Source organism: Scyliorhinus canicula, chromosome 2 (genome assembly GCF_902713615.1).
Source record: "Scyliorhinus canicula chromosome 2, sScyCan1.1, whole genome shotgun sequence".
NCBI classification, from domain to species: domain Eukaryota; kingdom Metazoa; phylum Chordata; class Chondrichthyes; order Carcharhiniformes; family Scyliorhinidae; genus Scyliorhinus; species Scyliorhinus canicula.
In genome coordinates this window covers 17,156,264-17,168,598 of record NC_052147.1, presented here as the reverse complement: position 1 = coordinate 17,168,598, position 12,335 = coordinate 17,156,264, and the positions used below count along the sequence as shown (strand labels likewise).

At 45.4% G+C, this 12,335-nt stretch overlaps 1 protein-coding gene across 1 annotated transcript in view; it reads left to right on the top strand.

The window, feature by feature from the left end:
• The window catches only part of LOC119951242 (latent-transforming growth factor beta-binding protein 2-like), a 677,784-nt gene that overhangs the window by 523,189 nt on the left and 142,260 nt on the right, over positions 1 to 12,335 (top strand). The window contains exon 21 of the mRNA XM_038774298.1: positions 4,859 to 4,981. Within this exon, the coding sequence (XP_038630226.1) occupies positions 4,859 to 4,981 (123 nt within the window). The remainder of the gene's footprint in view (positions 1 to 4,858; positions 4,982 to 12,335) is intronic.

Genomic DNA, 12,335 nt, shown 5'->3' with positions numbered 1-12,335 from the left:
ATAAATTATACAAGAGGATATGCACACACACTGTTAACATAATTTTAGAGGTAATATCAGGATTTCTATGCAGAACAATGTCTTGGAATGAACTTCTGGGGAGACTTTTAAAGATGGAAACCATTTTAATCATTTAAGACATAGCTCGATGCAGATATTGAGAAAGAAATAAGATGGTTCTAATTTAATCTAATAAAATAACCTTCCTCATAGTAACATAGAAAATAGGAGCAGGAGGAGTCCATTTGGCCCTTTGAGCCTGCTCCACCACTCATTATGATCATGGCTGATCATCCAATGTAGTAGCCTCATCCCGCTTTCCCCCCCCCCCCCCCCCCATATCCTTTGATCCGTTTCGCCCTGTGCTATATTTAACTGCTGCTTGAAAACATAGAGGCCGGTATTCTCCCCCCCCCCCCCACCCCACCACGCCGGGTGGGAGAATCGCCGGGGCGCCGCGCTAATCGTGCCACGACGCCCCAACCCCCGCACACGATTCTCCCACCCCCCCCGAAACCTGCTCCGCGCGAATCGCGCCGGGCCGCTTGGAGAATCGCCGCGAGCGGCGATTCTCTGGCCCGGATGGGCTGAGCGGCCGCTCCAGCACGACAGGTTCCCACCGGCGCCGTCCACCCCTGGTCGCTGCCGGCGGGAACTGTGCAAGAACGCTGGGGGGGGGTGACCTGTGAGGGGGGGGAGGGGGCTCCTTCACCAGGGGGGGGCTTCCCATGGGGTCTGGCCCGCGATTAGGGCCCACCGATCGGTGGGCCGGCCTCTCCCTCCCCCCCCCAGGCTTACCTCTTTCCGCAGCCGGCATCAGAACACCGGCGCCATGTTGTTGAGGGGCCGGCGCACGTAAGAAATTCCCCGCACATGCGCAGGATGGTGGGCTCAACTGCGCATGCGCAGGTTTGAGCTGCCCCAACTGTGCATGCGCGGGTGGCACGGTGCCCATTTGGCGCCGCGTAGGGACGCTGGAGTGGCGTGAACCACTTCAGCGCCATGCTGGCCCCCTGTGGGGGCCAGAATAGGTCGTGCCCGGGACCTGTCGCGTTTCACGACGGTGCGGGCACTTAGTCCCGGGAGCGGAGAATACTACCCAGAATGTTTCGGCCTCAACTACTTCCTGTGGTGACGAATTCCACAGGCCAACCCCTCTCTGGGTGAAGAAATTTTTCCTCATCTCTGTCCTAAATGGTCTACTCTCTACAGTAACTTCATTACAGTGTTAATGTAAGCCTATTTGTGACAATAATAAAAGATTATTATTATCCTCAGACTGTGATCCCTGATTCTGGACACACCCACCATTGGGAACGTCCTTTCTGTACCTACCCTGTCCAGTCCTGTTAGAATTTAGAGGTTTCTATGAAATCCCCCCCTCATTCTTCTGAACTCCAGCGAATACAATCCTAACTGATTCAATCTCTCCTCATAGTCAGTCCCGCCATCCCAGGAATCAGTCTGGTAAACAATTGCTGCACTCCCTCTAGGGCAAGAGCATTCCTCCTCATCTACAAGTATTTTAGAATTTAGCCTCGCTGGACAAGATTTAGATACCGGCATGGGTTGGAGCATGGGCAGAGGACACTAAAAAGTGCAGCATCGGCCAATGTGCTGGATTCCCATCATCATTACTGCCACCAGCGAATTTCATCAGGATGGGCAAGGCAGATTTCACTCCATGCCTGCTTGGTTTGGGAGGACTTCTTTTTGGAGGTCCACCTCCTGGAAAGAGCACCTCTCTTCTTGCCCTCACTGCCTCAAGACAGACCTCCAAGTCAGCATTACAAAACAAAGGACAGTCTACTCTGGCCTCTGGCTCTTAGTCTTTCCACTTCCATAACTGCTCAATTCCCTCAGTCAAATGTTAGCCACAGCAATAGTTGCTGTGGTGGCCTGCACTTGCACAGTGCCTCCTGCATTCCTGCTCCTACCGACACTAACTCACGGCCAAACCTACACTCCAGCGAATTAATAAGACTGCCTTCATGTAACTGTTTTGTCTTCCCTCCAGCCCACCATGGGTTCAAGTGTCAGGTTTCTAATCCTGGAAGGAAAAATTAAGTCCTAAGGCTTTGCACAATCCCATTGTGCCAATACCCTAGCCTCTTCAGTTTCATCTGCTTCTTCAACTCATCCAATCCAACTTCTCACTAACTTAGCCATACTAATATTTTCCTTTCATCTGGTACTGTCACCAACCTTTTAAAACAATTGCCATTACAGGCCAGATTTGTTTTGGACTGGAGAACAATATATAATCGCATTCCCTGAGGACCAATATTTCTCTTAATCTATGCTCATAACTTAGATTGGAAAATAAAAGAAGGATGGATGCATATTTTTTAATTGCTTACCATGTTCTCCGAATGTGGGTTATGAAGGCAAAGTCAGGGCAGCACGGTGGCCTAGTGGTTAGCACAACCGCCTCACGGCGCTGAGGTCCCAGGTTCATAACCCGGCCCTGGGTCACTGTCTGTGTGGAGTTTGCACATTCTCCCCGTGTCTGCGTGGGTTTCGCCCCCACAACCCAAAAATGTGCGGAGTAGGTGGATTGGCCACGCTAAATTGCCCCTTAATTGGAAAAAATAATTGGGTAATCTAAATTTTTTTTAAAATGAAGGCAAAGTCACATTTTGTCCATCTCCGGTTAACCTGCAACTACGATGGGCTTTCTATTCATACCCCTACCAAACTTGTAATGATGGTGGTCCCATAGATGTTACTGTGATTGTACAAAAATCTCAGTAGAGATTGTACAAAGTTCCATAGCGAGCGCGTTTAGCCGCATATTTCTCGACGCTTGCAGCGCCGGGAAACACGACTAGTGTTGTATAAGAGGTCTCAATGGGGAACGCATGGATAAGGGCGCACATAACCCCATTTTATGCACTCGCTGGAATGTCCCAGTATAGTGAGAGACCGGGACGCCTTTTTTAAATAGCGTTCCGATCTCTGAGGCCCCCGAAGCAACCCCTGACCCCACCCCCCCAGCCTGAATGCATTATGGGAAGGTCCTCAGCCTGATCGCGCATGCATAACTGCCAGCTTGGCACCTTGCCAGTGCCAGCCTGGAAGCAACAGTGCCAAGCTGGCACCCAGGTGGCACTGCCATGGTTAAAAGCTAGCACTGTCAAGTTAACAGGCTGGCAGTGCCAGTGCATCACCCTGCCCAAACGACATGCAAATGGGGGTCTCCGAACCCCTGGGAGACACCAACAAGTGCCATTCCATCTGGTCCCTGTTTGTGAAGACCAGTGCTGAACAGCGTTCACCCGAGATCTCCGAGGGGAAGGGGTTGAATCTCAAAGCCTCAGATACCTCGGGAATCTGCACATTAGAGTGAGGCTAGCTGTCTCCCTCCAATATGTAGATTTTCAAAAAAGTGACCCCCACCCACAATGGGCGGGGTTTACATCGCAACGTCTCACGAGATCATGTTGGATCTCGCAAGGCGTGGTGAGTCGGGGAGATCCCAGGAGCGGGGTCTCCTGACTTTTATCGACCATGCACTTTTATCGACCATGCACTTTTATCGACCACACTGCACCGTGATGAGCTGCTTTTCAGGTGCAGCGTGGCCATTGGATCATGTCCAAGACTTTATCTTTAGCCTGTGTTGAGTCAACTGATCTCTACCAGGCTAGTAATAGGAGTGCTCGTGTTTGGCTCAGCACCTCAGAGCAGGCACAAACAAATTAGTGATTCGGTTTTTCTTGACAATACATGACCTTTAATATTGGTTCTTTATAGTTTTTTTAAAAATCTTATTGCCTTGGATCATGTGAAAAGTAACTGCTTGGTTTGGACATCAGCGACATTATGGCATTCATAAAATTTTACCCAATATGAATCAGTGCTCATAACAAAAAAGGAAAACAACATTGGAAAGAGGAAGAGCGGGAAAAAAAGTGAATTGTAGCTTGTGTGCTTAAAATAAAATGAATTGTACCTTGTGTGATTTAGTAGATTTGGCAAAACCTCCTTTTGTTGACAGTGCAACAAGAAGCCTGTTTACACCCTGTTATTTCCTTGTATGAATGATTTCAGTCCTTGAGAACATCCAAGATGCAGTGCTGCCAGCTGGAATCAGTGCAGACATTCTTGATGGTGTGTGCTTCATGGAACAATTAGAATAAAGGGAACACTTTTTCTTTTCTCAGTAATGTTGCCATGAGAGACTTTCACTTTATATTATTTCAATTCTACTCCTGTCAATTTTGTGGATTATTAATTAAATACCGTAATTGTTGTGAATATTTACTAGAGATTAAGTGAAAAAATGCAGGCATTTTGGCTGTTTTTCTTGCATATTTGAACCTTCTGCAATATTTTTTAAAAAATAAATAGGAACCTTGCAGCCCTATTGTTATAAAAACAGAACATACTGGACAGTCGCAGCATTTCTGACAGCATCTGTGGATAGAGAAAGAAGCTAACGTTTCTAGTGTGTTCTTTGTTTTAGTTCTTTCAGGATGGTGAAGATTGAAGTGATAACAAAGAACAGCAATTTGTGTTCGATAACCAAAGCTAATTTATTACACTACACTGAATTAGATTCTAACATATTAATAAGGAATTAGTTAAGTAAAAATTACACTACATATCTACACAACTATCTCACAACCACTCTGTCTTGCTCTCTTCCACTCTCTTCATCTATCTCCATCTGTCTCGCAGAAGTCAAGGAGGATGTGATATTTATATGGTTGCTCTATAGCACCATCTAGTGACTAGTAGTAATATTACATTAACCCTTTATGTGCTTTACAGTATCCACATATTGTGACAGTTTTGAGTCTGGATGACTCTTTATCAAAGCTCTATTGTGAATATGATTTTGTGCCTGTTTCAGATGAGAATGAGTGCTTATCTTTTGCCGTTTGTGCCAATGGAAATTGTATCAATATGGATGGATCCTACAAATGCATTTGTAACCAAGGTTTTGAACCTGTGACAGACCTAAAGAGCTGCAGAGGTATGCAAGCATTTTTAAATAAATGAAGTGTGATTTAGATCATTTAACTCAGGAGCTCTGTGTGTGTGGCCTATGCGCCAAAACTGTCTTGTGTACTCTTTTTACCTAAACCGATATTCCTTCTTTGCATGCTTATATGTAATGCAGATTCCAGCTTGATGGTTTAAAATTCCCAGGCCCAGAGGATTGGAAAAGGCTGCGCTCTGACTGGTATACTTAGACTAATTTGGGATTCTGCCGTTAATAGTCCTCTGTCCCTAGAAATTTTCAAGTCGTAAAATTTTGGTATTGATGCTGGTCACAGATCTGGTGCGTGCAGCAACAAAGGAAGGAACAACAGAGGCAAAAGGAGCAGTGGGGAGAAAGCATTGGTTGGTACAGAGGATGTCAATGGGCCAGCAATGCACAGCGGTAGAACACAGAACATATAACATACAGTGCAGAAAGAGGCCATTCAGCCCAGCGAGTCTGCACCGACCCACTTACACCCTCACTTCCACCCTATCCCCGTAACCCAATTAACCCTCCTAACCTTTTTGGACACTAAGGGCAATTTAGCATGACCAATCCACCTAACCTGCACTTCTTTGAATTGTGGGAGGAAACTGGAGCACCCGGAGGAAACCCACTCAGACACTGGGAGAACGTGCAGACTCTGCACAGACAGTGACCCAGCCGGGAATCGAATCTGGGACCCTGGTGCTGTGAAGCCACAGTGATATCCACTTGTGCTACTGTGCTGCCCAAGAAGAGGAAGAAGAGGACAGCAGATGAAGCGAGGGTTGATCAAACTTTGCCTATAAATGAAGTTATTTAAAGGGAAAGTTCCTATTTTGTATGCAATTAAATGCACTTTTGGCCTTCTTCATGGAGATAGAAATAGTTCACAATCTCCAATCTGCCATCACAACCAGTTTCACACCTCTGACAACTTCTGGCGAATTTACATTGAAGGTTCTCTCTGACTTTAATGTCCTGTCTGTAATGCAACATGAAATGGTGGACACAAACCCATGTTTTGTACAGATTTATAATTATTTCTTTACTCTTGCACTTTATAAGCTGAATTGAATGGCCACAGTAGTGGTCGCATCCATCAGATGGGAAGCTGGGAACAGCCCCACACCAACCATTCTGAGAAGCCCTAATGGAATGCTACAGAATGCCCGATGAGGAGAACCAAAACCCCATCCATCCCCTGATCCCACTGAGAGACCACGAGCCTATACGAGGCGGCCTTCACACTTGGCGTACTTCTCTCTCTATCTCTCTCTCTCCTCATGCACTTGCCACTGGTAGAATATTAGTGGTGACACTTAAGGACCTCGATTGACCTTTGGACAAGAAGGCTGTCCATGATCTTCCTCACCGCTGACATTATGGTGGGGAGTCAGGAAGACAGTGGGCACTCTACGCCAAATAAAATCTATGACCAACATCCCTATCCCAATTCCTAGCCCGATCCAAGATGGTAGATGGTCGCGATTTTAAAAATGTAATTACGCTTTATGTTCCTATTTATAAATTCCAAATTTCTGTTACTCTTTCTGATTTTGCTTGCACATTTTCTTCAGTGGAACTATGTATTTGAACTGGACCTCTCTGCTTACATGGCTTTCAGTGTATTCCCATTAAGCATATACTCCCATTCCTTGTTTGTCTAAATGATCCACTTTAAAGTGATCTGTCATCTGTCCCCTAACCTATTTATCTGTTCCTGAATTCTTCTACAGATTTGAAGTTTGCCAATTCTCCTACTTCCACAAATTCAGTTAATTTTAAACTTTGTTCCCCCTCACTGAAGTCCAAATTATCAATACATAAGAGTAACAAACTTTTGTATGGGGTATAGCCCTTCCAATTTACTTTTATCCTGAAGAGCACCCATTTAGGCTCTGTGTTTGCTGTCCAGAAAGCAACTTTCATTCTCTGCTGCCTTATTTCCTCTTCGGATATTTCACTGACTTCTTGTTCAAGCCTCTTGTAAGAAACCGATCGACCATCTTCTTAAAACCCACATACACTGTCTCTGCAAATTTTCTTTGCCTATTCAATCAGTCAGAATACTTTATTTAATTTAGTTGACATGATTTTCAATGGACATGTCCAGACTGGCTGTTCTTTTAACCCATGAAGTTCTAAATGCTTCACCTAATTTATTTTGAATAGTTGATTCTAAGTGAGTTAATCACAACTAACAATAGAATACCTGACCTGATGGTATCTGTTTTACTGTTCTGCCCTTTCTTGAACTAATGTGGTGCCCTGGCCATAAACATTTTACATTGATTCTATCCTCCAAAAAAGTTGGATACTCTTATTTAATTGATACCATATTTTGCTCTTTTAGTAATGTGCTAAGAATGTTGAGGTGTATAATGTCGGGCGGCACGGTGGTACAATGGGTAATGCTGCTGCCTTACAGCTCCAGGGACCCAGGTTCAATTCTGGCCTTGGGTGACTGTCTGTGTGGAGTCTGCATGTTCTCCCAGTGTCTGTGTGGGTTTCATCCAGGTGCTCCAGTTTCCTCCCACAGTCCAAAGATGTGCAGGTTAGGTGGATTGGACATTCTTCTTAGTGTCCAAAAAGTTAGGTAGGGTTACTGGGTTACGGGGATAGGGTAAAGACATGTGGGCTTAAGTGCTGTTACCAAGGGCTGGTGAAGACTCGATGGGCCGAATGGCCTCCTTCTGCACTGTCGGGATTCTGTGATTCTATGAATATACAACTGATTTTTTGACTTGACTGTAGATGCTGAAGAACAGATTCCCCCTTTCCCATCTGCTCTATTAGTCAGCACAATATGGTTGTTGCAAGGAAACCTAGGGTGGTACTTTACAGCACAGTTGTGGCAGAGGCGTGGCTGTAAAATGAGGCAAACCATTCAAAACTCCATTGATTTCAGTGAGAACCAAAGATCCTGCAGGTGAGAGGGGCCATAAAATTCCACTCCTAGAAAATATTTTTTTTAATTCCTCAGGATATGAGTAAAATTCGAATGCTTTGAAAGTTAATCTCCAATATTTAGAGAGCTTAGCAGAAGTGGTGAATAACAAGTTATACATTAGATTTTACCGCAGCTGTTTCTCCACTACTGACAGATTTACTCCTGACTAATGTACTACTGCCCCTCCTTCCAAACGTTGCCTCCAATCCCTCATTGACCTTCCCTACAAAGCCTCTGATTCACTTACTCTGACCTTTGACCTACTTCCACTTTCATCTACAAGACCTCCAGTCTCCGAATGTCCCATTCCGGCCTCTTACTTCACCTCGAGCTTTCCTACAAAGACTCTGATCTTACCACAAGCCTTCCAACTACATCCGATATTCTGAGCAGCCATTTTCCTAAGAATTCCAATTCACCCTTACACCACCCCTCTCCCCACCTCCAATGTCTCCCCAGGTTTCCCTGAATACCTCCACTCTGTGCATGTTATTTTTATCATCAGATGCCTATGTCTAGAAACAAACTTTAATGATGGGCTTGCTTGCCAATCAAGTTAGGAATACTATAGAAGAGACAGTGTTCAGGCATGTGAGTTTCCTGCTGCATGACTGGAGATGATAAGGGGGATTGAGTGCAGTGTGACTTGGAACATCAGGATGATTGCAGAAATTTTGGCAAAAATTGAAGACAGATGTCAGACCGGGACCGAGGGAGTCCATGATTGCAGGAAGGGAAAAAGGCTAGCTTAGGATCTTTGAGGAAGCTGAATAATATAGTATAACATAAAAATGAGGCGTCTACTTAAACCTACAATGCATGCTGAACAGTGAAAGCAGCATGTGATAGATAGAGCTAAGTGTTTACATAATCAATGGATTAGATCGAAGCTCTGCAGTCCTGCCAATTCATTTGTGAATGGTGGTGGATAATTGAACAATTAACCAAATGGAGGGGCTCCATAAATATCCCCATTCTCAATGATATGGAAACCTAGCACATTAGTGCAACAGAGAAGGCTAAAACCTCTGCAACCGTCTTCAGCCAGAAGTGCTGAGTGGGTAATCCATCTTGGCATAGCTTCACAAATGCTTTTCAGACTTTTGCCAGTTCAATTTACTCCTCATTATATCATTAAAGGACTGAAGGTACTGGACATTGCAAATGTTATGGATCCTGGCAACATCCCAGCAATAGTTCGAAATGCTTATTGTAATATCCTGCACGGTGAAGGCGGGGTATCTCAACCCATGTATATAAGGTTGGCCAGTAAGGCACCGACTGAGCTAGAACCCAGTAGGGATCTACCGGGCAGTGTACATATCGCTTGCGTGAATAAATCTTTGTTTCTTTACTCGGTGTGGACTCCCTATGTCATTATTAAACTGCCGACGAGGAGTAAACTGGTTTGTTGTCGATGCTGCATAGAATCGAGTCATAGAATCAAACAGCACAGAAAAGGCTTTTCGGCCTGTCACGTCCGCGCCAGTTAAACACAACTACCTAACCATTCTAATCCCATTTTCCAGCACTTGGCCCATAGCCTTGTAAACCCTGGGATTACAAGTGCACACCTAAATACTTCTTAGATGTTATGAGGATCTCTCCTTTACCATCTGTCAGGAAGCGAATTTCAAACTCCCACCACTTTCTGAGTAAAATGGTTCCCCCTCACGTCCCCACTAAACCTTCTGCCCCTTACCTTAAATCTATACCCCCTGGTCATTGACCCCTCCACTCTATGCCCCTCATAATTTTGTACATTTCAATCATGTCCACCTTCGGTCCCCTCTGCTCCAAGGAAAACAATCCAAATCTATCCACTCTCCCTTTATAACTAAAACTCTCCAGGGCAGGCAACATCTTGGTAAATCTCCTCTGCACCCTTTCCAGTTCTAACGCATTCCTCCTATAATGTGGATTCCAAAACTGCACCCAATACTCTAGCTGTGGCCGAACCAACATTTTATACAGTTCCAGCCTCACGTCCGTCCCCTTAAATTCTATGCCTCTGCTAATAAAGGCAAGTACACCACATGTCTTCTAAACCACTGTATCCGCTTCCTTTGCTACCTTAAGGGACAGGTGTACATGCACACCAAGATCCCTCTGATCCTCGGTGCTTCTCAAGGTCCTGCTGTTTATTATGTATTCCCCTTGCCTTGTTTGTCCTGCCCAAATGCATCACCTCACACTTATCTGGATTGAATTCCATTTGCCAGTTATCAGCCCATCTAACCAGCCATCTATATCCTCCTGTAATTGAAGGCTATCCTCTGCGCTATTTACCACCCCATAAATTTTCATATACTCCGTAACTTACTGATCAACCCTCTTACATTCATATCAATACCATTTATATAAACCACAAACAGCAAGGGCCCCAAAACTTATCCCTGTGATACTCCATTGTACACAGGCTTCCAGTCAGAAAAATACCCCTTGACCATCACTCTATGCTCCCTGCTACTCAACCAATTTTGGATCCAATTTGCCAGATTTCCTTGGATCCCGTGGGCTCTTACCTTCGCTGTCAGTCTCCCATGTGGGACCGTATCAAAAGCCTTGCTGAAGTCCAAGTAGACTATGTCAAATACATTCCCCTCATCTATACACCTGGTCATCTCTTTGAAAAATTCAGTCAAGTTGGTCAGACATGACCTCCCTTAACAAAACCATGCTGACTGTTCTTGATTAATCCTTGACCTTCCAAGTGCAGATTAATTCGGTCTCTCGGAGCCTCAAGGCAGCGTTAAAGTGGTTTTCCGAATATGGGTTCCCCCTGCGAAGTGCATGTTTCACGTGAAATAAGTGGTATATTTGGGATAGTGCGTGGACCGGAACAGCCTACACCCGCTCAGGTTGCTCAGAAGGTACGGGTGATCAAAATGGCCCCTGCTCTGTGAGACGCTACAGAACTTCACTCTTTTCTTGGACTAGTTAATTACTATGGGCAACTTATTCCAAATTTGGCTCCCGTCCACTTGCTCTTGAAGAAGCGCCAGCTTTGGCCTTGGGGCCAGGCTCAGGATGCGCTGTTTAAAAAGTTGAAGTGGTGGTTGTCCTCTTCGAGGGTATTGAGACATCTTGACTCTTCAAAATCATTGTACGTTATGTGCGATGCTTCGCTGTGGCATTCAGGCAGTTTTATCCGTCCGATTGCTTTTGACTCCTGGATGCTGGCTGCGGCCAAGCAAAAATGTGCCCAGATCGGAAAAGAAGGTCTGCAGTCGTCCTTGATGTAAAGTAGTTTCATCAATATGTCTTTGGCTGTCACCTTTTTATCATCACCAATCACAAGCCATTGCTTAGTCTCTTCCGTGAAGAGAAGGCGATCCTGCCAATACGAATCTATGCGAATCCAGCGCTGGGCTTTGTTATTGGCTGCTTACGAATACTCTTTCGAGCACTGCCCAGGGACCTGGAAGTTCGTCCGCTTTCCCTGCAGATTGAATCTGTGGAACCCCCCCCCAACACCAGACAAAGTAATTGCTTTCCTGAATTTCATGGACTCCTTGCCTGTCAGTGCCACGTGTGTTCATGACTGGATGCATACCGACCCTGCACTTGCCAAGATGCAACATCTGGTGCTTTACAGTAGGCGGTAACAGCAGCTACCATGGGAGTTGAAGGCTTTCTCCTCCAAATTGTCGGAGCTGGTATCCTCCTGTGGGGCACGAGGGTTGTTGTCCAAGCGAAGGGCCAGACAAATATGTTTAAGGACCTTCACAACGGACGTCCTGGAGTGTCCAAAATGAAGATACTGGTGAGAAGCTACGTCTGGTGGCCAGGTTTGGACAGAAATTAAGATATTGGCCCAGCAGTGCTCCATCTTTCCAGAGCACCAGAAGGTCCCCGCAGCGGCACCCCTACACTCTTGGGCTCGCGTACATGTCGGTCCCTTCTTGGGTTTGATGTTTCTCATCCTGGTGGATACTCACACAGTGGCTGGAGGGCCACTAAATGGATTTTCCTATCTTTGCCAGCAGAACATGCGTGCAGAAAAACACATGTTAAATCCTTAGCATCCATATTTAAAAATATCACTTAGCCTGTATTGTACCATGAAGAAAATGTATCTTTAACGATTTGTTTTTAAATGTCCTTGTGCACTTGTAGTTCAAAGCTGTTTCTTTTTTATGCAACATAGACCTACCCTTATACTGCAATGAAACAGGATGTCTGGAGTCTCGATACTTGCAGTAATCTAGTCTTCAATCTCCCTTCACAGTAGAATTGCCTATTAGGGATGGCATGTGGCGCAGTGATTAGCACTGGGACGACGGCACTGAGGCCTGGGTTCGAATCCCAGCCCTTAGTCACTGTCCGTGTGGAGTGTGCACTTTCTCCCACTGTCGCCTTGGGTTTCACCCCCACAACCCAAAGATGTGCAGGTTAGGTGGATTG